We start from the raw sequence: 25,381 nt of genomic DNA on the forward strand, positions 1-25,381 counted from the left end.
TCTTTACGTAGCTTCAGGATGATGGAAAAGAAGACCACAGTGGAATGCAAAACGCAGAGGGAAACCTGTTCTGAGGCTGATCCTGATGCTGGGGGAAGTTGCCCTAAATCTCTGGACCTGATTTTCCTCATCTATCCAGGGAGGGAGTGTGATAAGGTTCTTTTCTGAGTTCTTGGAAAATAATCACAATTATACATTCATACAGGAAAGCAATTAAGGGCTTTGTAAGGTCCACTGCAGACTATTAATAAGCCAGACTAGGGTTGTTTGAAGAAACAGTGAATGAACCAAGAGCACCTCTAATGCCTGGTATAATGCCTTAAAATCAATTATATTTTTCCAAGTTTATGGTGTATTTGAAAAGATTATAGACTTTTGTGAGTTAATCCCAATATCACTAAAGTAAATGCTCCCCCTGAAATCAGAGCAGTAAAATATAACCTGGACTATTAAGTAATGACTTTAGTAGGGCTAAAATCACATGCAAGCTTTTAATAATACGATTTTATCTTTTTTAACTTTTAAGTTCTTTCAGTTGGAAAACTTTTTCTCTGGCCAAGTTAACTAGTGGACTCATTTGCATCCATCACTTTGCCTTGATTTAGCAGTGTCTGGCTTACTCAGTCCCTTGGTGTCCAAAGTTCTGTTTTCTGTTTAAAAACTCTCTTATAAGAGATACTGGAACCCCTGAGGTTGTCAGATTAGAAGAGGGACTGTGAGCCACGGACCCTAAGAAACTTCCTTGGTCTGTAGTCCACAGATTGTGTGGTCATGGCATTTGCTGCTAGTTTGACTATCACCAGGAGCCGACAGCCTGTCCTGGGTGTGTCCATAGCACCTACCAGGTTCATCTGACCTTCCAGACAAGGTGTTTGCGCAGTGAAGACATAATTTTCGAATAAACAGGAGCACTGGATACTGGCAATACTATTTTACTGAAAATCTGGAGTTGCACAAATAGTTCTTTAGAACATAAAACTAAATGAATTTATACGTACAGTCAGCATTTGTAAGAGGCAGTACAAAAGTGTGTTCTGCTTCTACATGATATAAATTGCATATAATACCATGATTTAAACAACAGTCCATTATCTATTCCATGAGATACATCTTACTCAGAATGTCTGATGTTTCCCACGATAAAGGGAAAACATGCAGTTTATATGGGCAGTTGAGTTTCATCCTCTTAATTCATTTTAGTGATGGTGGGAAGATTTAGGGATAATTTTTTCATTAAAGAAGTAGAAGAAGAAAAAGTTACAGGACCGTTCTGAACTCATCAAAAATGAAATTAGGCACGTGTGCTTCAGCAACCTAAAATAATAAAATGAGTTAAATTATTCAGTGTTATTCAGAACACATGCAACATTTCCCATATGAAAACTAAAGAAATGAGGATATCCTTCAGAGCAGGGGGAATCCTCGGGAGCACTGGCCTCAAGGGGTGGGCCATGCCTTGAGACCACTTCTGTTCCTGGTGTTCTCCATCCTGGTATCTATTTTCTTGGCACTGCTGACATCTCAGGATGCTGCCCAGCTCCCCCTGCCTGCAAACCTGAACTCTTAAAGGCACTTTGATCTGCGGGGAAGTACTAAGAGGTAATATCTCCAGGAAGATCAGGAAGTCTGGCAAGTGACCAAGCCAGAGGGGGATGAGAAGGCCCCCAAAGGCCCCCATTCCTTAGCTGTTCTTAGGGAAAACCCTGAGGGGGAAATGGGATGGGGTGTAGAGCTAGGCACTCTCCAAGTGCTGGAAATTGGTATTTTTTAAAAGCAGTGCTTAATTTTTTTTTATTATAAAGGTATTACCTGCTGATTAGAGGAAATGTAACAAATGCAGGAGTATAAGAAAGAATCTGATCTCAATCCCTTAAACTAAATTGATAATTATTTTGTATTGCATTCTTCCAGATTACACACACACACACAACTTAGGAAAACAATTCTTAAAAGGTGAAAAGAGGTGTGTCATTTTTGGAACAGTGGTCATATGTAACTTTAGCTGTGGCATGAACTTAATCCGGTTATGTGGAGAGAACATACCACACCTGGTTATTTCTCTACCCTGGCACTGAAGGAATTGTCTCCTGGACTCACTTCTCACTCCTGAACTGGGGAAGCTGTTGCCAGGGGTATGGTAGACATTCTGTCTCCTTGCGAAGCTCAGCATGGTGGAGAAGGAAGGATGTCTTAGAGCTGTGGGCTGAGCAGTGGCGAGGGGACAGGCATCCCCTGAGAATGAGCTACTGGACTTCACTCCTAAGAGTCGGGGCCACTCAATACCACCTTTTTACAAAAAGGGCATAATGCTGTTCTTTATATATCACTTACCCTCCTGGGTAGTTTTGTGTACCGAACATAGTCCTCCAGGAACAGAAGGGCACCCACAACATCTGCAGGCATTTCAGGGACCTTCTGGCTGTAACGGAACACTCTGGATCGGTTAACTGCGTTGCACATGGGAGACCCCCAGTCAGGATACTGAAATACGAACTCAACGACAGATGACTAAACGCAGTCCACGAAGAAACACCCACAAGAACACCTCGATTCATACCAACCAAGTCCTCCTATCCTGCTCTCCTGTCTCAGCGTAGAGGATAAACTCTGGGGTTCACATGGACCGGCCGTCTGTGTGGACTCACCCCTCGGTATCCCTCAGCACTTCATGGTTCAAAGACTGGCAGGCCCCTGAACAGGCCACGTTTCCCCATGCCCTCCAGCCTCTGCAGCTACCTTCGCTCTGCATGCTTATTTGAAAGTCAACTTCTAGACATCTCTCCAGTCCCAGCGTGGGTACTTCCTCCTCGGCGCGGTCCGCCCTGCTCCTGTGGGCGGATGGCCTTTTCCTTGTGCTCTCAGTGTGCCTGGTCTCTCCCACAAGCCCCTTACGTTTTCAGTTCATGTGCTGGTTTCCCCGGGGGCCTGGGTCACGTCTCACCGTTCTGTCTCCAGTACCTGGGACTGCCTGGACCAGAACTGTATATTTGAAGGTGGCAAGTAAAGACGTCATCTTGTCATTTTCCACATGTATCCTTACTCATGTACTTATTCACACAGTTATAGTGCCAGCCACTCTCTAGAGCGAGAATGCAGCAGAATGCACGAGGGTCTTCTGGTGCAGCTTACATTATTTTATCAAGATGAGTCTTTAGGTATGAGAACTCTTTCCAATTTCTGTACAGAGTGGCATTTTCTAAATAAAGAATGCTATGGAAATGGATTACTGATGTATTTCTCTAACGCTGTTTTGTTTGAAAAGAACGTTTAAGATGATTGCAACTGGAAGAGTTCCCACTGCTCTCAAGCTTTCAGGTGTGGCCAGGGCTACATTTGTATTTGCCCTGCTTGGAACCAGGGAAGGAAGGCGTCTCCATGTATCTCGAGTCCCTGCGTCACTTCACTTAGCCGAATCAGAAATCCTGAGCTGCAGCTTGACCCCTGTGACCTGGTGACCTCTCTCAGGTTGCCAGGAACACGCCCGACTAGAGCCACGCTTACTCCTTTGTAGTCATTAGCGAGGAAGAAACAGGAGGTGGACCCGCCAACCCCTGACAGACGGCGCACTATGACGGGGTGGGCGGGGGTGGAGGTGATTGGAAACCACCGCCCTGGTGCCACCTGAACGAGTCCTTGGCCTCCTCCTCTCCCCGTGGCCCTGGGCGAGATGCATCAGATTTTGGGGGCCTGTTACTTTCCTTTGCAATTGCCCTTATTTTATGATTGTGACAATTTCATTATTGAGATTTCCCCATCCTTCCAAGTGCTCTTCTATTTTTCAATTGTCAAAAAATAAATTTGCTCTTTGAAAAAGGCTGACCACATGTCCTAGAAAAATATCCAGTGTTGTTCCAACCATGAAATAAGTCCGGGGAGGACTGGCCTGGTTGAGGCCCACGGAGAAAAGTTGGCAGGATTTAAAACGAATATAAAGTCAGCCGCTGGTATACAGTGGATGCCAAGGACCCAGTACTGCGATTCTAGGTGCACTGAGGAGGACCTGGAATGAAGGGGTGTGATAACCTGTCCACCCTAAGGGGAGGGCTTTGGAATCTGGGAAAACACATTTGAGGTTGGCCAAACTAGTAACAAACTAGAACCCCGGGGGGGAGGGGGGTCACCAGTACGTCAGGAACAGGTGGAGGGGCTTACCCACAGAAAGAGAAGACCCAAGGCAGTGGTGACAGTAACAACTTGTGGTGATGCCGCAAAGGAAGGAGACTGCATTTATTCTAATTCCAAAGGGTAGGAGAAGGCCCAGTGAATGACGTTTTCTGAGATGGGATGGCATTTCCCGCTTATTGTGTGCAATCAGGAACCTTTTAATGATGAGAGCGACTCTACCAGTGTCCGGTGTTGCCTTGGAGGTAATGAGTGCCTCATCGAAGGGCGTGTCCCCGTGGAGGCGGGAAGACTACCTGCGGGGACACCTGAGAGCTGACTCATGCCTGTGGCCAGAGGCAAATGAAATGGCCTCTGAACTGACGTCCGATCAGCAGAGGGCTGGAAGACCATCCTCGTCGTCTTTAAGTCACACCGACACAAGTGGCCAGATGGCAACCTTCCAGGTTGGAATGTGCGACGTGACAGAATTTCAGTTAGCCGGGATGAGCCGTTAGGGTACCAGAGAAGGAGGCTCAGGACCCAGCATCTCACGCAAATAACTTTTTGGGGAGGGGGGAGAACGGAAGGTTTACAGCTGTGTATTCAATAGGAACTGGGTGTGATTTCTGTCTCATTACACAGCGGGGCTCGAGCTGTGTCCAGCGTCTGACAGACGTGCGCCCTGCCTCCCACTGAGGGTGTGGAGCTGTCCCTGGCTGTGGCCCAGCCAGAGCACGCAGGAGCCTGAGGTCTGAGAGGCATCCCCGCACCAATCATGGTCGTGACTCATTCATGCAACGTCCCTGTGAGTGTACCTGGGGCGCCCCGGGCAGGGCAACTGAGGAGGGGCCCACCTTGGTTTCCTTGAAACAAGGAGATGTGCCCTGACTTGCTTTACTGAGCAGGCTGCGCAGCCCCCCCCCCCCACCTGCCCGGCGAGGCACTAAGAGGAAGCTGGTGTCCGGGGCACGCCCCTCCCGTACGGTCCCATGCACTCCTGGCCGACGTACCTGGTACACTGCTCCACTGTGGAGCGGATGAACTGGCCGATCAGCGCCAGGAACTGCTCCGTGTACCGCGAATGAAACTGCTTCAGCAGGGTGAGCAGTCCCAGGACCAGCGGTGGCCAGTCCACGGGGTCAGCAGGTTTTCGGCAGACCATCCCTGCAAGGAACCACAGACCACCAGTTACACCTCAGGCCGAGGGCTGGTCTCTGGCGATGTCCACTCAGTAGGGCCGCTCCTGAACTGCAGCATGTCTAGGCCACATTTTGGAAGGAGTAGTCACCCTGGACTACATTTTGAATTAGACCCGGGATTGGTGGAGGCTGCTCGTGGTCTGAAGGATTCAACACAATATTACTCAGTTTTACAATGACCATCAGTCTGTCTTTTGGATTATATAATTACAGCATGCGATTGTAGAAAAATTTAAAGATATAAAAAATATAAACGAGACTGACTGGTGTGGCTCAGTGGTTGAGTATCGACCTATGAACCAGGAGGTCACAGTTCAACTCCCAGTCAGGGCACATGCCCAGGGTTGTAGGCTCGATCCCCAGTAGGGGGCGTGCAGGAGGCAGAGCCATAATCAGCTGCCTAGACTTTACAGAAAGGAGAGAAGCCAAGGCCCCGCACACTTTACAAGTTGAACAATTAATCACTGGAAATAAAGGTGGACTATGGTAGGCTGATATGAAATCCACTGTCCCCATTTCATGGAGGGGCATTACGTTTCAGAGGCCCAAAGAGATGGATTTTATACTAGTAAACATACATTTAATTAAGAAAATATCTCATATGTGACATAGCATTCTATACAAAGAGCTGTTTTGTTAGTTATTGATCTATTGATATTGTTACTTATTGCAAATAATATATCATCTCATACCTAGGTTTTTGTTGTACTGAAGTTTTGGCAATTGAGCGATCAGAAATAGGAAGTTGACAACGGGGAAATAGGGTAGGCGCTTGGTTGTTATGTATATCTGGAAAGAGAAAGGTACAAAAAATGGATGTTTTTCATACTGCACAACACTGCAGAACACATCTACAAATGGAAGGGTTCCTTCTTATTTCAATTTGCTTTTTAGACCACCTAAAACTAGGATGTTCCATTAATTTGCTGCCTTCAGAGTTTATTTAACATCAATGGATCCCCGCAAACATAAATACCTAATAACAATTAGCCCTCTGGGAAAGGAACAACTTTGCTGAGAGATTAACAGCTACTCCCCACTCCTCACAATCCTCTGAATGCCACTAACAAAGGGAGGGAGGAAAAGAGTGATGAGCAAGAGTGGGCTGGGAAGGAAAGCAAGTACAACAGTCAAGGCAAAGCTGGAGGGAAGGAGGGAAGAGTGAGGGCAGAGGGGCGGGAGGGAGGCAGAAGGAAGGAAAGCTCCACATGGCCGCACGTGGCAGGACACACGCAGAAAGCAAGCAGATGTCTCCTGTCATTTGCTGTGCCCTGGGCAGTGTCACAGAACAGTCTCCCTCCCAGTTCACCTGGCAGGAGGTAGCTACTTCACCATCTCCCTCCTCCCCAGCAGCCTGAGTGCAGGGTCCAGTCTGGCTAGGGAGCAGGACTCGGCTTAGACTGCCTGGCTCCACCCTAGCTAGAGCGGAGCCCGGGGAAGCGATCCACCTCTGAGCCTCGGCTCCTCACCCAACAATGGCATGTTTCACAGAACTGCTGTGAGACCGAGATCAACCTGGCCAAGATCGGGGACGGGAACATGATCCACCTCTGAGCCTCGGCTCCTCACCCAACAATGGCACATTTCAGTGCTTGGCTCGTTGTACGTACTCGGAAAATGTGAGCTTAAATGTGAGCTATTTAGGTTCATAATCTTTTAACCAAAAAACCCAGGGGATCATCCAGATTTCAAAACTTCACACATTATAGATTTTACAAAGGTAATATAGGGCTAGATAACACCCTATAACCAAATTCACCAGAACATGAACATTCACAGGAACAGGTGTTGCCACCAAAGGAGATCTGATACCATCTCGTGAAAAAACGTCCAGTTCTCAGAGGACTCCGGCAGTCAGAACTGCAGGCGAGTTTGGAGCCGCAGATTACACTGGTGATTACTCTCAGACACAACGGGAAACATCGTTGGGCAGGAAGGTTCAATGCCACCGTTTGGTTGCAATTCAAGTATCAAACCCTGGCCAAACCTAAAAGGAACCTCTTACAGACAGAGCCCGTTTTGCTTTCTAAGAGCTCTGACAAACACTGTTATCATTTGAGTCCCTCAGCCAGAGTCGGGCAGGGAAGGTGTGAGCACACCCTCCCGTTACCTGTGGGGGGAAAAGGAGCTCAGAGGGGCGGGGACTTGAGTGGAGGGAGGTGCTGGGATCTGAACCCAGGTTCTTCCAGGATTTTAGCCCAGTGATCTGCTACCCGGGCCAAAGCGCCTCTGTGGACCACATGGTCTCCCACCACAACGTTTTATATTTTAATCATCAACCTTGTTCAGTGGGTTGTGAATGCCAGCGGCCTCCAGGTAGGCTGTGATTTCATACAGGAGCGTGTTATCTTCTTTGGGGTAAGGCAGGGAGGGGTCCTGGTAGTGGGCTTCGATGTCTGCTAGGAGAGCCCTGCGTGGAAGAAACACAAAGCGGAGATACGTGTTAGAGACTCCCGGAGTTTTACAACAGTCAGTACAGACTGAGATGTAACCTCTCAGGGCCTCAGTGCCCTCATCTGGAAAATGAGGGCTTGGTCCTGCTCCTTCTCCAGTGCCAGGCCTGCGACTGGGCATCCGTGAAAAACTTAACCTCAAATTGCTTTATCTTCTGGAATTAACCCAGATCAAATGCTTTCACCACTCAAGTTTTATGAACTGACTGAACTGTTTGACCAAGAAGCATGCATTACTGATCTTAACACATTGCAGACGGATCACAAGAATTCTCGTGTTTTCTGTTCTAAGGCTTGTGGCCAATCATACTTTAAAAAGTATGGCCCTAACCGGTTTGGCTCAGTGGATAGAGCGTCAGCCTGCAGACTGAAAGGTCCCAGGTTCGATTCCGGTCAAGGGCATGTTCCTTGGTTGCAGGCACATCCCTAGTAGGAGGTATGCAGGAGGCAGCTGATCGATGTTTCTCTCTCATTGATGTTTCTAACTCTATCCCTCTCCCTTCCTCTCTGTAAAAAATCAATAAAATATATATTTTTTAAAAAATAAAATAAATAAAATAAAAAGATATTAGCTTGTAAGAACATGTAATAAATAACTTCAAAATGCAATGGATATTTAATTTTAAAGCGTGTCTTTAACATTTATGTAAAACATTTTTTGTACTCGTTCAATAGAAAGTTATCTGGCCACTGGGTAAAGCTAGCAATAAAACTACTGGTCTGCAATGTGTTAAGTAGGAAGCTTGAAATGAGAACAGGTTGCTGGGAGGAGGATGACTGTGCCCAGGATGCGTGCCCAGAGTCACGCCTAGCAAAGAAAACACTTCCAATTGCCCACAGGATGCTCAGTGACTCAGTCCTGCGGAAAGCCAAGTGGTAACAGTTGACCCTCAAACAACAGGGACCCCCTTGAGCAATCGGAAACCCATGTATAACTTTTGGCTCCTCCAAACCTAAATACTAATAGCTTACTGTTGACCAGAAGTCTTTCTGATTACATACACACTGATGAACACATTTTGTATGTTGTATGTATTATATACCATATTCTTAAAGCTAGAGAAAAGTGTTAAGAAAGTCATAAGAGAAAAAACACACAGTATTTATTGAAAAAAAATCTACATTAAAGTGGACCCAAACAGTTCAAACCCATGGTGCTCAGAGGCCAACTGTAATTGCTTTCTCAATCTGTGCAAGTACCTAGTACGGTGTCTGGTATGTATTAAGTGATCAATATCTGTTGGCTGAAGAAATGAATCCATCAAAACACACACACACACAAGGGACAGACAATACTGAGGAAAGAGATTTGTTATCCATGGGAAGGCGGCCTATTCATCCAGAGAGCCTTCTTACCCAAGAAGAACTTAAAAGAGTAGGTACTGAAGAATCTGGCTCTTTCCAATGCTGGCACTTACTTATTGAGATTTTCCAGGGCGGCTGCCAGATGTTTGGAGTCAAACCGACAGGAGTAATTTAATTCGTTGGCAATCTGTTGTCTCAGAATCTGCATCTGCCCAACCTGTGAACAAGCGAGAGAAAGAACAGGTAGGGCAGGTCGGCATCTCAGAGCGAGGGTAAGGAGGCAAACACCAAGACAACTTCTCACTGGAGGATCACACGTTCCACCGAAAAATGCAGGGACCGCCCGGACTGGCTCCGTGCTGAGAGCCCGCGCCAGGAATGCCGGATGGACTCGTGTGCCCACCTCAGCTCGCCCCAGGGTCTAGTATTTACAAAGGGGCCAGGATGCTCAGCGTTCATGTGTCAAAGGTGTCTGTGTGGAGCTCTCTGTTTGCTCTCCGGGAATAAGTTCTCCAAGTTTAGTAGCTGCTAGGAGCAGCCCTACCTCCTTTATTCGTCCTCATCTAAACAAGTGCTAAGGATGCCATTTCCCTCGGATACTCTCAAACTTGGTGAATGTGTGTTCCACATCACCCAGGAATAAACATCATGTAATAATCTGGGTTAAAAAATAATAATCCACATAAAGTCTACCAAGAAAGTCCCCTAACTATGCTAACCCCTAGTCTAGGGGTCCTTAACCTCGTTTTTGTACCTTGAACCCCTACTGGGATCCGGGGAAGCACACAGACCCTGTCTCGGAATAATTCTTTCATGTGTACAAAATAAAGCATATAGGATCATGGGAGCCAATTGTAACAAAAAGTAATGATCAGACTATAAAAAACAGACTTACGATACAGTTAGGTCAGCACAGCGCATTAACCACTGCAATTCCCAAGGAACAATGAGAACAGATGACCCTGGACATGTCTATGTTAGGTGATAGAACCTCTCTGGGATCTGGTTTGAGGTGGATTTCAGCCTGCTCCCATAAACTTGTTGGCATCACACAGACAACAGTGTAACTTTCTGTGCCAGTAAATTTCTCATGTTCCATTCTAGGAAAGGTATCCCTAAGCGGTGAGTGATGGGGAGCAGAGGGGCGGGAGGGGAGGCTGTTTTACAAAACCAGCAACAACAAAGGGGAAATGAACACATTTACTCTGAGTTGCTGGGAGCAGAGAAAAAGAGAGCGGCCTTGTCTACAAACAAAAAGACAAGTTATCATTTAGATAAATGGAGCTTGTAACAGTTACATGTGTTAAATGACCTCAAATGTATTACTTTCGACCATTATTCTTACCAGACTATCATTCTTCTTGGGTGAGGTAAATAAAAGCCTATGTAAAAAATGCTATTTATAAGTAAGAAACCGTTTGTTACAGAAAAATATTATTTTAAAGCCAGAATAGGGCAAGCCAAGAAAATAGTGGGTACTCGCAAGCCACTCAAAAATGTGCCTCCAACCTTGTATCTGGCCCATCTAATTCCTTGCTTAACTCCTGATACTCTATGTCAGGGGTTCCCTTAAAAGCACCAATCTAGAATGGAAACAAAGTCAGCTTAACAGAACTTGTTCTCATGTAAAGCTCACTGAGTACCGGTGACCAGCACTTTCTCCTCTTGGTGCTTCCTCCAAGCCTCTCATACAGCACCGGAGCTCCTACCCTTTTACCAGGAATCGCCTATTTAGAGGTATTTGGATTATCGCGTTTGCCAAGATTTCTCTAGAAATACAGCAGCCACTAGGCACATGTGGCTATTTATTTAAACTGATTAAAATGAAATAAAATGAAAGGTTCGGTTCCTCGGCCCCCCAAGGCACGTTTCAGGTGTTCAAAATCAACACGTGGCTAGTGGCTACGGTTGCTATTGAACAGCAGATTCTTTCCAAAGTGACAAACTTGTCATTGGGGCGTTAGGCAAAGGTCACTAGGACACAATACTTGGCTACTGCAGAATCACCAGCAATGACCACGAACCGCGGTCCGTAACGGACAGTGGCCTTCGAACCGCCTGGCCACCAAGCAGAAAGCGTCCAAGCCTTCCCCGAGAACCCGGCCTCCCTCGGCTCCCGCAGAGGGAGCCGCAGGCCCGTCCGGCCTCAGGCCACTCCCCACTCTGCCTCAGTTTTCCCGAGATTAGAAACCCAAGAAGCTCTCAGTATCCGGAAGTCACCTGGTGCCGGAACATCAGGCTTCATAACAAGAGGCCAAAGGCTCCTAGTGTTGCCTATTCGGTTTGTTTCTAAGTAAATTACACACACACACACACACACACACACACCCTCCCTGAAGTGATGGGAAATACATTGTGAATTTGGCCAAGACAACAATGAGTATTGACTCAATGAGCAACTTCTGTCACTGGGAACAAGAGAATGGAACTTTTGCAAATTCCTATGGCATTCTAGACTTTTCCTTTGGTCCGGGACACTTTTAACCACGAGTCGGTTTTCCCGCAGGAAATCTAGTAGACAGACTGTCAGTAGGCATTCTGAGGAGATAGGTAGCATTTCTTTTAACTTTGTGTCACCCAACGACTGACGATGCTTTGTACACAACGAGGCCAGGAACGGGCTGTCGAATGTCTCGGGTCATCAAGCGACGAGGGAAGGACACTGGGAAGAGTCAGAGCATCCGTCACAGTGTCAGGCAGGAGAGCAGGGAGCGGATTCTGCAAGTTGATTTTCATGCAGCAAATTAATCTCCTCATTTCACCTTCCTGTTCATTTCCAGGGACGCAGTGTCCTGTTTGCGGTGTAAGGACAATTTATGCCCCAGAGAACCTGGCTTTTAACATCTATGCAGTCAGAGGGGAAGGAGATAAACGATCTGTAACCGGACAGAGCAGTCACGGAATGGACTTTTTTTGTGAGATGGATTATTAATTCCCCATTTCCTGTGTGAAAGCACTTCTTGCCAAAAGGCATTTCAGAAAGAAACAGATTCCTTGAACAAAAAGAAAACCACAGGCCAATGAAAAGCATAGTCAAGAACAGCTCCAAGAGAGGAAGATAAAGAGACAAACAAATTACAGAAATAATGACAAATTGAAGTATTTTTGTTTTAATGACAAAAAAAGAGTGGCTTTCTTTGAGCAACAAAATTATAAGAAATTGATAATTAAAAAAAACCACAGCATTATCACCCTTTCTTCCACAACATACCTTCATTACAGCCTCGAGATAAGCTGTCCAAATCTTCTGTGTTTTGGCAATGGCGGAAAAATAAATTTTATTCGAATTTGCTGAAAGGTTAAAATACAATTTTCTATTTAGTGAACTTGGAAAGGTTACAGCGTCATCTGCACCTCAGGCTGGTTTCGGAACACTTACCGACAATGCTTTTGAGGGGGCTGACAGCGTTCATGAGGGTTTTTAAAGTATCCTGAACAGTTTTGTCTCTCATGATAATTTTCTGAAACATACTGAGGAAATTCTAGAACAAGAAGAAGGCAAAATCAAAGGACCAAATATAGTGAATAAGATGAGCAAGCACTCCAGTTAACTAAACGTTCAGTAGCACACAGACTGGCCTACGTCACTCCACACTGTAACTAGGGTCACGGGAAGCAGCCACTTCCGGGTCCTATCAGAAACACCCACTTTGGGGAGGAGCTAGTTGCTGGCTTCAATGAGAAAGTCTTATTTTCCCAAGATGGAACTCACAAAAACCATCTGCCCACAAAAATACTAAGCTGGCTGTGAAATTCTAGTTGATTCTCGTGCTTACACACCTACCGGAGTCTCATACACAAGGCAGTACGGGAAAGGATGAAGGAAAAGCCGGGCGGCCCGCTCCCATCTCGCCTAGGGCAGCAGAAAACACACACGAAGGCCAGAGCTCACCTGGAGCTCCTTTACGATCATAAAGCACAGCAGCCTGTCCAGCCCGTTCAGCCCGAAGGTCCCCAGCGTGGTCTGGATTTCTGAGAAGAGGCGGCTGCTGGTCACTTCTTGGTGCGTTTTCATATCATACCAGGTGTTCAGCTGGTCGATGTGACACGTCATTCTACAACACAAAACACACCCAAAGCCCAGAAGCCGCTGAGGAATCATCCTTAAGAGATGGAGGACTCAACGGCTTTGGGGCATCAGACATGAAAAACAGCAGGGTCGCCGAAACTGGTTTGGCTCAGTGGATAGAGCGTCAGCCTGCAGACTGAAGGGTCCCAGGTTCGATTCCGGTCAAGGGCATGTACCTTGGTTGCAGGCACATCCCCCGTGGGGGGTGTGCAAGAGGTAGCTGATGGATGTTTCTCTCTCATCGATGTTTCTAGCTCTCTATCCCTCTCCCTTCCTCTCTGTAAAAAATCAATATATATATATACACACACACACACACACACACACACACACACACACACACACACATATATATATATATAAAAGAAAAACAGCAGGGTCATGGCTCGTGCTGAATAACCTCTGCATCCAGGCACCCAGTGTATGCACCTTCACGGTGATGCCCGGGGGACCGGGGCGGTACGCTGCATTGCACCCCCTTTTCCTGCCCTGCACTATGTCGCTGGTTGGGCTATTGCTTGGAGTCATGCCAAGAGGACAAGGTTAGACTTGGTTGTCAGGCTGGAGGACTTTAGTCTCTCCATGGGGTCTTTCTTTAAATTCCCAGAAACTGGGGACAAGTCATGTGTTATTTCCACTCTGGTAAGAAAGAAACTTTGAATCCTATGTAACACTTGAGAGTACAATGACAAGCCATTTCCTCTTTTCTCCCAGTTCCGGTAGCAACAATGACTCCGTTTAGACTCGGGAGCGTGACCATGACGATAAGCAGCCGACAGTATCTGCTGCGCCCTGCTTCCAGGCCGGGTGCCGGGCTAAGCTTCTCCGTGCTCCTTTTCTTCCTCACGGTAGGAAGTGGCCCTTTCTTTACAGGTGAGATAACTGAGGCTCAGAGAGGCCCGATTCCAACACCACACTCTCAACCACTATTGTAATGGCTCCAAACGTGGTGTCGGGACCTAAATCACTGGTAGACTATGTTACAAGCAGGTGGCCAAACCCACTCCTGGGGAGTCTGACGGGGCAGGTCTGGCATGGACTCCCAGCCCTGCAATTTCACACTCCACACACGACATGCCCAATTCTAAGAACCAGAATGCGACTTGACTGAAATGGAACTTGGGGGGTAGTAAGAGCCGCGAGGACTGGGGGATGTAACTTTGGAAGTCAGTGAGAAGAGCGAGAGATTTCCAGAACTGCACACGGAAACCTTTCAGCTTCGAGGTCGCCCTCCATCGCCCAGCGCTGGCACTCTGTGTCCCCCACGAGGCTCCCAGCACTGATGACCAAGTCAACACTGACACGAAAGCCCCTATCGTGCTTAAACCCTCTGTGGCTATTAGTGTGGCATTAGGGGGTAGTTTTCTAGAAAAGATTCCGTGATCAACTCGTGGGCACCAAGAAAGGAGGAGCTACAGGAGGTTTGGATCAATTACTCTTAGACAACACTCATTTCTGATGGGGTTTTTGGATGAAGTTTACGTATTGACAAGGGCAGTTTTGACTATTTAAGTTTTTGTGACTCTATAAACTGTGACTCACTGCATGCAAACCTATGTCCTACGTGGTCTGCTCTAGAATGCCACAGGACTTAAGAGCTGGGTTCCTGGTGTGTATTCTGGGTCCACCACTTACTAACTCTGTGATTTTGGGCAAGTGACTTATCTTTTCTGTGCCTCAGTCACTTCATTTTTAAAATGGAAAGAGTAACAGAGCCTACCTCATAAGACTCTTGTAATGAGTAAGTGAAAGAACGCAGATCATGTTCTGGGAAGAGAGCACCAGGTAAGTGCTCAGGAAAGGGTTAGTTCTGGCTATCAAAGGTGCCTCGGTGCGGGCTGAGAAACACGGGGTCATCTTAAAAGGCCAGGATACGAACCGACAAGTGCAAGACCCTGTGACTGGAGTGTGTGTGTGTGTGTGTGTGTGTGTGTGTGTGTGTGTACGCCAACGCTACTAGGTACAGATAAGCAATTTGTAATTTAAAAGGTAATTTGATATATTGGGATGTTCGCTGGTCCAAGCAAGTAGAATGTTAAATGGTGAGGAGAGGAGCATAGGTGGCCACACAAACCTTAGGGTTGTTTTGATCTCTCTTTCTTTGGACTGAGGAAACTATGTGGACTCAAAAAGCGAATTTCAATAAGCAAAGCTGTGACCTGAGTGTAGGCAACACATGTGTAGACTTGGATCGTCCGTTCAAGGCCAGTGGAGTTCAGATGCACCTACTTTGGGTCTGTGATCCGTAAGATTTCTCTGCAGAGCCGACCGATAAACGTCACAGACTCATCCACAGGGGTAAACTTTGGTATTGGAATATGAGTGGACTGGTACATGCTTTGCCAGTCTTGAATCTGGAAAAAAAATAACAAATATCTGGTACATCTTTGACCAGGTAACCTAGGTATGCTTTCCCCACAAAGTTTTATAAGGATGATGTTGCATAAAGAGCGACAATGAGTGCTCCTTAGTTTCAAAAACTGTGTGAATAGTCATTCCAAAATGCCATATATAACATTTATTAAAAGAAACAGTTGTGAGAAAGTAAGATGAATGAGGATAAGTAAGAAGAGACACAGGGACTTCTGGCTTTTGGCACCTGACCTAATATGTGTCAATGTAACAAAAATCCAAAATATCATAAGGGTGGAAGGTACTTAATGTTTCAATGCTTGAATCATCAATTCCCTACTTGGAGCATATAGAATAGCTCCTTGCTAACTACTAAAATCTAACTTCTCAGGAAAATGCAAATCAAAAACACATGAAATACCACTTCATACCAAATAGGATGGGTCTAATATTTTTTTTTTTTTTTAAAAAGGAAAATAAGTGTTGGCAAGGATGTGGAGGAATCAGGCAATTAGAACCCTCAGATATTGCTGGTAGAAATAAAAATGGTGCAGGCACTGTGGTAAATAGCTTGTTGGTTCATCAATAAGCTACACACAGAATTACTATATGGCCCAGCAATTCCGCTCTTAGGTATATATACTGATCAAACCCAACTGACCCCTAAGTCTTCTGAATTCTCGATCACTTGAGTTATAACAATGACGACTAATGGATTCATTCTGCAGCCATTTAGGCATGTTTTCTCCGTAGGACAGTGAACTCCCAGAGGTCAGGTATCATATAAACTTTGAAACCCTCACAGCTCCTGAAGGTACTCTGAAGGTATTTGTGACTTTCTAGTGCTTACTGATTTTTAGTCACTGTTTAAATACACTTCCTTGTTGGCATTTCTGAGGTCTAGGGTATGTATTTTAAAAGTCAGAAATAACAGACATAGTCAAGAATTTCAAAATGCACTTAGATACCTTTGTTCTTAAGAAGTTATTACACTCCTGCTCGACATTGTAATTGATAATACGAGATACTTCTTCCTGCCAAATCTTCAGAGCATAAATGTTGACATAGTCCTGTATGTATTCAAAAGAACGGTGAAATCCGTCCATGGTCGCTCCCAACTCTTTCAGCTTGGGCATCAACTCACTTGGCTGTGCAAAAGGGGAAACACCAATTCTATCATACTGCAGGAGACTGTCAACCACTAATATCCACACTGACTTTAAACGATCCCCTAAGAGACCACACTGATAGTTCAAGACAGCCTTGGAAATACCCATTTCCTACCCATCTAGGATGAGAGGTAACCAAGGTCCGACATTCAAGGAATAGATTTCATTCACCTGGGAAGAAAGCCTCATACAAAAGAATATAAAAAATTAATGCTGATTTCTCGCACATCATTTGATGAGTATATCTATCTTAAAACACTTCAACTATTTTAAGTTGAATTTCCTGATGTGAAATGTACCCTATATATAAATTTTAGGCCTATTTCTTTTTTCTCCTGAGAAAAATTACCATATTCCTTAATACACTGAACAAAATAAAAAACTTACTTCCTATCTGGTTTATGATTAAGTTCTGTATCTAGAAGAAGTAACTCTGAATTACAAACATCAGTTCAATTCTTAAGTTAGGGGATCAGCCCTGGCTGGTGGCCGAGTTGTTTGGATCATCGTCCCATACACAAAACGAGTTCGATCCCTGGTTGGTGTATGGGGAGGCAACTGATGGATGTTTCCCTCTCACATCAAGGCCTCTCTCTCTCTCTCTCTCTCTCTCTCTATCTCTATCTCTTTCTCTCTCTCTCCCCCTTTCTCTCTAAAATCAATAAAAACATATCCTCAGGTGAGGATTAAAAAAATTTTAGGGGATCACCAGGTAAAGAAAAACAGTGCCGATTTTAGAAAGGATTTTTTCATAATATGAATAGATGACCATATGGGATCAAAAAGCACATCTACTGATTGTATTGAAAACCAGCTATCAGATATCTGTTACGAGGAAGGGTCTTGTTCACAATAGTTAAAAGTGAGGCTCTAGTCCATTTTTTTTCAAACTGAATGGACAGCAAGAGAAAGGACAGACGTAGTTTGGTCATCTGGTACCTTGGCTCGAGGGTTGAAGATCAATCCCCGATGAAGAGCAAAAGCAACACGTTTAACGAGCTCTTTCCTTATCCCGTCTTCCAGCAACTGTTTGGGATCCACCTGAGTGCACATCAAAGAGCAATAAACGGCAGTGAGGAAAAGCCGGCCCCGAGTCCGGAGGGAAGAACTTGCAGTGGAGCGCTTTCCACCTCTTTTCTAAAGGACTGGGCCTCATTCCCTTCCTGTCCCTCTGAGATCTTGCTCCGCAGGACAGAATTATCAGGCCCGTCCCCTCTTTAGGATCCGGTTTATCTCAGGAAAACTCATGATAACTTTACAACATGACGTTTCAAAGGTGATGGGTGGGTATGGAAAGTTTCAAGTTGCCTCACTTTTAATCACTTCGTTACAAGTTAAATTTCCTTTTCTTATCACCAGGAGGGGGCAGAATAACGGGGCTGCAATTGAAGTCAGTGCGTTTTTCCTCTGGATGTTACCTCAGAGCCTCTATAGCCATATGGGCAACTCAAGGTTTGGGTTGGATGCTCTGCAGATGGAAAAATTCTCTCTCCTTTCAGCACTCTGGGAATGGTGTTGGAAATTAGGGAGATAAAATATGAAAGCAAATCTGTTCCCTAAGCTTATTTTGCTGATTCTTTTTTTCTGTAATGAGAAAACATTTGTTATTCCCCAAAAGACAGTCTCCTATCAGATCCATAAACATTAAATAGCTTCACGGCAACCTTTGGATTCCGTGAGACCTGTCTCTCTTTTTAATCTGTAAAAAAGCATTATTTCAGAACGTCATAAAGGTAATTGATGGGTTCCATCTGCATTTGGTTATGTCTAAACTTCAAGGAAGATAAATGCAATGAAAGCTGCAGAATTACAAAAGCCAGAAAAACATGTTGCACAACAGCATGGCTATGCAATCAGCAAAATCCAGACTGGGAGAGACTCCCGGTTGAAGGCCTGGGGTCTTCAATAGAAAAAAAGAATAAAGAAACCTGGAGATTAAGACGTAAAAGACACGATATATATATTTTAAATGTAAACTATAGCATCGAGAGATTTACTTTTGGATAATAAAACTATAAACAGAGAGACTGAAATTAGGTCAGAGCACATGTGGGGGAGGATGGGGTGGGAGCTGGCTAAATTATGTGTCTTGACTTGAGTGTTGGTGAAAACAAATGATATTTACCTTATAATAATCTACTAAGCTACACAATTGTTTCTGCAGCTTTTAATATCTATGCTTTATATCCCAAGAAACTAGAAACACCAATTAGAAAGGATCTATGCACCCCTATGTTCATAGCAGCACAATTCACCATAGCTAAGATTTGGAAACAGGCTAAGAGCCCATCAGTAGATGAGTGGATTAAAAAACTGTGGTACATCTACACAATGGAATACTATGCTGCGGTAAAAAAGGAGTTCTTACCATTTGCAACAGCATGGATGGAACTGGAGAGCATTATGCTAAGTGAAATAAGCCAGTCAGAGAAAGATAAATATTACATGATCTCACTCATTTATGGAATATAATGAACAACATAAACTAATGAACAAAAACAGATCCAGAGACAGAGAAACATCTATCAGACCGTCAAACCTCAGAGGGAAGGTAGGGAACGGTGGGGGTAAGGGGGAGAGATCAACCAAAGGACTTGTATGCATGTATATAAGCCTAACCAATGGACACAGACAACCGGGGTGAGGGCATGAGTGGGGAGGATGGGGGAGTAATGGGGGGATAAGGACACATATGTAATGACTTAATCAATAAAGAAATTTAAAAAAAATAAAATAAAGTTGGCGAAATAACATAAACAAAGGTAAATTATAAATAAATATAATCAATGAGAGTAAAATAAAAGAAATAACGTGAAGTTTTCAAAGAAATATTCCTCATCAGAACAGGTGTGATGAAAAGGAGTTCAACGTTTTCAGGAATCTAAAGGTCTCCAATGGACCTTCCTGTTCTCCCTAGATTTTCACTAATCTATGGAGTGTTCGCAGCAGAGAGAAAGCCCCCCTCACACACCCCGTTCCTCACATTTCTAACCTTTCCCCTAAAGTTAGCAACAGGTAACCATTTTCATATGGATCTTCCAGAACTTTCTCTATTCATTTACATACATAAATATTTGTCCTTAAATACATATTTAACTTCAAAAATCTAAATGGGATCACACACACACACACATACATACACACACACACACTTCAGCAATTCACTGTTTTCACTTTAATTCCTGGAAATCTTCCAGTGGCAAATTCATTTTGAATGGCAGCAGGACCATCCACAGCATGAACACACCAGGATGTATTCAGCCAATCCCTTACCATTAAATACTACTTAGATTAATACTATTTTGGGGGCTAACTCTAACAATGTACACATATCTCTGTGTACATCTCACTCGCTTTAAGTCATGACTAAAGTGAACTTAAGCTTTTTACAAGTGTCTGAAATAGATCCTTAACATTGGGAGGTTCCAGATGAGTAAGGGCCCTGGGTTGTCAGACTGGCAAAGACAGTCCTCTCCTGGGGGGAATGGGGTCAGTACGATATGCCCTCTGCTCTTATTACCCAAAAGTGTGGGCAAATGATTTACACCTTTCTTAAGCAGTCTTTGCTTTGATCATTAGTGCTAAATGTTAGGTTTTATTACATCCTTCTTATACGGGTCACTTTACATGTGAGATACTTAATCTGGTCCTAGGATTTATCACTACTTTATGGATTAGTCAGAAGTGGTAAGTTACATGTATAATTTCTCCGTATCAACTGGCATCAGGACTAAAGCATGTTTAACGGAGTCTATTAATACTCCAGGGGTAAATAGTAGTTCTTTAAAGCACTTCCAGAGATCATATACTATAGTTCCATATTATCTTTAGGTTCATTTCCTTTATTTTCTTGGATTTTATTAACCTGAATGTTACTCTGGCGATAGCTTTACATTTTATTAAAAATCAGGAATGTTCAGGTTTTACTGCTATCAGATAAACAGAAAAGTAAATGAAAGCACCTTGAACATCATTAATCACAGGATGATACCACAGCAGTGAGATACCACTTTATACCCCTTGGGCGAGCAAACATTAGAAAGTGGAAAATAACAAGTATTGGGGGAAATGTGGGTAGATACAAAGAAAATGGTCATTTTAGAAGGCAACCTGGTAGTGTTGAGACAAATTAAGTATAAATATGCCCTCTGACCCAGTGACCCACTCTGGGTACGTAGATTTCAGAAATTCTTATACAGGTCTGCAATGGGGACTTGTTCCAAGATAATAAAGGGGAGGGGCACAGGTGAGACCCTGGGCAACACAGGTGTCTGTCCCTTGGGCAGTGGTTACGTAAAATGTGAAATCAGCGCAGCAGTTAGAAGTAACCAACTACCTGACCCATAGCAATGTAAATTTATTTCAAAAGCAATATCTAGTGAGAAGAGTTGGAGAAAGAATCAGAGACAGAACACAGTAATTTAGATAAATAAAAAAACACATGCACACATAAAATAACAACACATGCTAAAAAGAAGAATACTTGCATGTTTAGGGACAGAAACCAAACATAAAGGTGGGCTCTGTGGGTACCCAGGAAAAGAGAAAGAGAAACATAAGAGAGCGGCTTACATGCATCAGTGTTGACAATGACCTGCTAATGACAATACGGTCGGATGGCCTCAGCTCTCTGCACCTGGGTGCAACATAAAAATACGAAAAAGGAAAAGGGGGTGGCAGAAAGAAAGAGGACTAGCCAGCTATTTTGTCTAAGGGCACGAAACCATTTTTCTTTATTATGAAGTCAGTAAAATGGATTTTTCTTAGATTTAAGTAACTCTTGGGTATTACGAGAAATAAGGATTATAATGCTCTCTCTTCCTCCATCAATACGTCTTCTCTAATAGACAAATATGCAAATTGACCATACCTCCGACACACCCACAAGCCACGCCCGCCATCCAATCAGAGCGAGTATGCAAATTAACCCAAACCAAGATGGCTACAGCCACAGAGAGCAAGGTTTCCTAGGTAACAGAGGAAGCCAAGCTTTCCGCCTGCCCTAGCCAGGCCTAAGCCTCCACTCAAGCTACAAAGTTTCAATTATAGAAGGTAAACAAATTCAAACAAATGGCAGCAGAATGGAGCTTGAGAGCAGGCCAGGGTTGCCGCAGGCAACAGGGGAAGCAAAACTTTTTGCACACCCTGGCCAGGCCCACCTGCTTAAGGCAACAAAGTTTCAATTATAACCCCAACACAAATGGCTGCCGGCCGGCCTCGGAGGGAGCCCCAGGCTTGGCTCTGCTCCGGGCTACAAAGTTTCAATTGTAGAAGGAAAATAAATTCCAGATACCAGGGCCTCTGCTTGGGTCGCCAGGGGGCATGGCCGGCCTGCAAACCACCACAGGCCCCTTGCTCAGGCCGCCCCACACCCTAAGGGAAACCCCACCTGATCCGGGACGCCCTTCAGGACAAACCAGCTGGCCCCCACCCCTGTACCAGGCCTCTATCCTATCTAATAAAAAAGTAATATGCAGATTGATCATCATCGCAACACACAATATAGCTGCCTCCATGTGGTCAAAGATCCTGCCCCCATGTGGACACAAGATGGCCACCACAAGATGGCCAGCAGGAGAGGGCAGTTGGGAGGCACCTGGCCTGCAAGGGAGGGCAGTTGAGAGGGACCAAGCCTGCAAGGGAGGGCAGTTGGAAGTGATCAACCCTGCAGGAGAGGGCAGTTAGGGATGACCAGGCCGGCAGAGGAGGGAAGTTGGGGGCAAACAGGCTAGCAGCAGAGTGGTTTAGGGGGTAATCAGGCTGGCAGGCAGAAGCAGTTAGGGGCAATCAGGAAGGCAGGCAGGCAAGCAGTTGGAAGCCAGCAGTCCTGGATTGTGAGAGGGATGTCCGACTGCCCATTTAGGCCCGATCCCACCGGGATCAGAACTAAACGGGCAGTCGGACATCCCTCAAGGGGTCCCATATTGGAGAGGGTACAGGCTGGGCTGAGGGACAACCCCCCTCCATGCACGAATTTCATGCACTGGGCCTCTAGTGAGTAATATAAAGCTCCAAAGCTGAATGTGAAACAGCAGGCACACAAAATGATGATGTCATTCCGTTCCCCGAGGAATAAATACCACATTCATTCAAACTAAGAGTCTCACAGACCGGCATCAAAGCCGTTACCTTGATGATGCCGACCAAAGTCGTTTTCATCATTAAGATGCCTTCAGTAAAAATGGAAATCGCATGAGTCAGCTTGGCAACCTTTAACAAAGACAAAGTGGTTAGTGAAGTACTTCCCATAAGAGACCCATCGTTGGTAGGGGAAGGTAAGATAATGGGCTGGCGGTCCTGGAATGGGCAAAGACAACTGGAATGCGCGTGTAGCTTTAGGACCCCTGTGTGCACACGTCCTGGTCAGAAATGAGGCTTCGGGGTGTCACTGAGAGACATTTTAGAAAACTGAGCCTGAAGACATTAACTAGTTCTTTAAACTTTGATCAATTGTTTTCCCTTCTTTGGGCCTCAGTTTCTCACACACAGAATGGGGGCAGGACTCAGTGACCAGGATGGCCCCTTCCAAGTAGAAAAGGCTCGTCGAGACTCTAAGCAGGTATCTCCCCTTACTGCCGTCTACATTGTTTTCAAGCAACACCAGGAGACTGACCGGGTAGACAGACGCTGTGTTGGAATAGATGTGGCAACCCCCAGCTTGAAATCTAACTTGACGGAGCTGTGCCAGAGGGTGTGAAATTGACACTGGGATGAAACGTGAGGACCCCAGGCAGCACATTTCAATTTTCACCTGATTTCACTTTTCACGTCTCCCAGTTCAGGGAGAAGGAAAAGCAGAGATGTTTGAGAATAATGACCTCGGAGGCTGCTTAACTACTGAGCGGACCTCCGAGTCTGGCTGTAGGCAATGGTTAATCGACCATAGATTATTTCGAGCCACTGGTTGGACGTAAAAGCAGGAATCCGAACATGGAAAGTCTAGGCACTCTAGCCCCGGGAGACTAAGGCTGATTCACCAGGACTACTCTAGAGAAAAGTGATCAGCAGACCCCCACGTCCTCCGAGAATACCCCGGCAGGCAAGGCCTCAAATGACACCAGGTCAATGCAAGAAATAAAGGCATGTCGGCACTAAAATAGCGAACGGAGTTAGCACCGAGAGTAGGAACAAACAAATCAGAATCGGTCTGGTGGTGCCGGGGATATGGCGGGTGACACAGACCTTTGACCTTTCATGGTTTAGGTTTTAAGTATCGAAAGGCACGAGTCAAAAGGACAAGCCACCTCGTATCGTGGGCCCAGCTGAGCGTAGTCCCTCAGCTTGTCCTTGTCCAGGCGGGTGGGCACCTCGATGATATCGTGGGTCTGAAGCTTTATGATCTTTAGAAGAGAAGTAAACATGCTTTCTGGAATGATCTGCAAAACCTTTAAGGGAAGGGAAAAGACGAAAAACAATGAAGCACCCCTTTTCTTTTTCTCAGCTGATAAGTGCTCCGGTGACAGGAGGAAGGGGACCAGGGTGTCAAAGCCAGCTGTCTGCAGGAAGGGCTGCTGAGGGGCTTAGCGGAGCTTGTCAATACTTGCTCTCAGGCACAGGGCTACCCGCCTTCAATCTTGAACTGCTCACAGGTCAGAAAGCTAATCCTTATAGAAATGCTATAGAAAATGTAGCTTTTCCACATCACCGACTTTTATTTTATTTATTTTTTTACAGGCTGCTGGATACCTTTAATTAATTAACTAATCAATTAAATTTATTTTTCAATTACAGCTGACATTCAATACTGTATTAGTTTCAGGGGTACAGCATGTTGGATTTTATATACTAGTAACTTACACAGTAATCCCTGTGATAATCTAGTTCCCACCTGGCACCATACAACTCTTACAACATTATCAGCTATATTCCCTGTGCTGCACCATGGCAAGCTTTTAAAAGACTGAGGTTCTGAGACGCTGAGTGACATGGCCGGAGACCACTCAGCTGGTATGTGACACAGGTCAATTTCGAATCCAGGCCTGTGCTGCCTCATAAGTTCTTGAAACAAGGACCAAAGTCCCCTGAAAAAGTTAAGTTCGGACTAGGACATGCTGGATCTAGATCTGGCTCCTTTTACCAAGCAGTGCTGTGACTCTGAAGCCACTGTAGTCTGTTCCTCAGTTTCTATGTCTAGAAAACGGAAGCTGAAACCACCCGCATTTTAAAAATGGGAGTGGAAGTTCTTTGAAAGTAAAGTCACCCCTGCACACCCACAGTAACAATATGCTTATTCTCAGCCATTGCAATTTGCTGGAATCAAATAATAACCAGGGAAAGAAACATTGGTGGACTTTTTATAGGGTCCCAGGCACACTTTTTGTATTTAAAATAGCAGCTATTTTGCTATTTTGCAGCTATTTTGCCAAGAAAATGAATACTACTCTGATGCACTTCTTACCTTTCTCACATAGGACACCAATTCTCCCGAATAATACTGAGACACACTGAGAAGGTCAGGGCTATTTGCCTGATTAATGCGAAGAAGGGGCAGGTCCAGGGCAGAGGCGAGCTGGAAGAAAAACGATAGATCTGCTGTGTCCCTGTTTTGAAAAGTCCTAGAAGTCCCTCTTTCTCCAGAGATCGTAACACATAACAAAGCTCTTGGGCTTTACCCAAGAGAGAGCGACAACTGCTGAGCTTTTCAATGTCATTAATAGTTTCTGGCATGGATGTAAGTGTAAACAATGAAAGTCTTCTGCTGCAGCAGTGGTTCTCAAACTGTGGTTCCTG

At 45.0% G+C, this 25,381-nt stretch overlaps 1 protein-coding gene across 4 annotated transcripts in view; it reads right to left on the reverse strand.

The window, feature by feature from the left end:
- Window positions 1-916: 916 nt before the first annotated feature.
- Window positions 917-25,381, reverse strand: part of WASHC5 (WASH complex subunit 5) — a 49,949-nt gene continuing 25,484 nt past the window's right edge. For all 4 annotated transcript variants that reach the window (XM_054708431.1, XM_008143273.3, XM_054708429.1 and 1 more), the window contains 15 exons: window positions 25,050-25,160; window positions 23,896-24,036; window positions 22,781-22,861; window positions 17,591-17,692; window positions 16,451-16,630; window positions 15,360-15,484; window positions 12,954-13,116; window positions 12,441-12,543; window positions 12,273-12,352; window positions 9,175-9,278; window positions 7,584-7,713; window positions 5,996-6,092; window positions 5,115-5,268; window positions 2,332-2,419; window positions 917-1,314 (listed from right to left, as the gene is read on the reverse strand). In XM_054708431.1, the coding sequence (XP_054564406.1) occupies window positions 1,258-1,314; window positions 2,332-2,419; window positions 5,115-5,268; window positions 5,996-6,092; window positions 7,584-7,713; window positions 9,175-9,278; window positions 12,273-12,352; window positions 12,441-12,543; window positions 12,954-13,116; window positions 15,360-15,484; window positions 16,451-16,630; window positions 17,591-17,692; window positions 22,781-22,861; window positions 23,896-24,036; window positions 25,050-25,160 (1,716 nt within the window). In that variant the 3' untranslated portion in view covers window positions 917-1,257. The remainder of the gene's footprint in view (window positions 1,315-2,331; window positions 2,420-5,114; window positions 5,269-5,995; window positions 6,093-7,583; window positions 7,714-9,174; window positions 9,279-12,272; window positions 12,353-12,440; window positions 12,544-12,953; window positions 13,117-15,359; window positions 15,485-16,450; window positions 16,631-17,590; window positions 17,693-22,780; window positions 22,862-23,895; window positions 24,037-25,049; window positions 25,161-25,381) is intronic.

This window comes from Eptesicus fuscus, chromosome 19 (assembly GCF_027574615.1).
Source record: "Eptesicus fuscus isolate TK198812 chromosome 19, DD_ASM_mEF_20220401, whole genome shotgun sequence".
NCBI classification, from domain to species: Eukaryota; Metazoa; Chordata; class Mammalia; order Chiroptera; family Vespertilionidae; genus Eptesicus; species Eptesicus fuscus.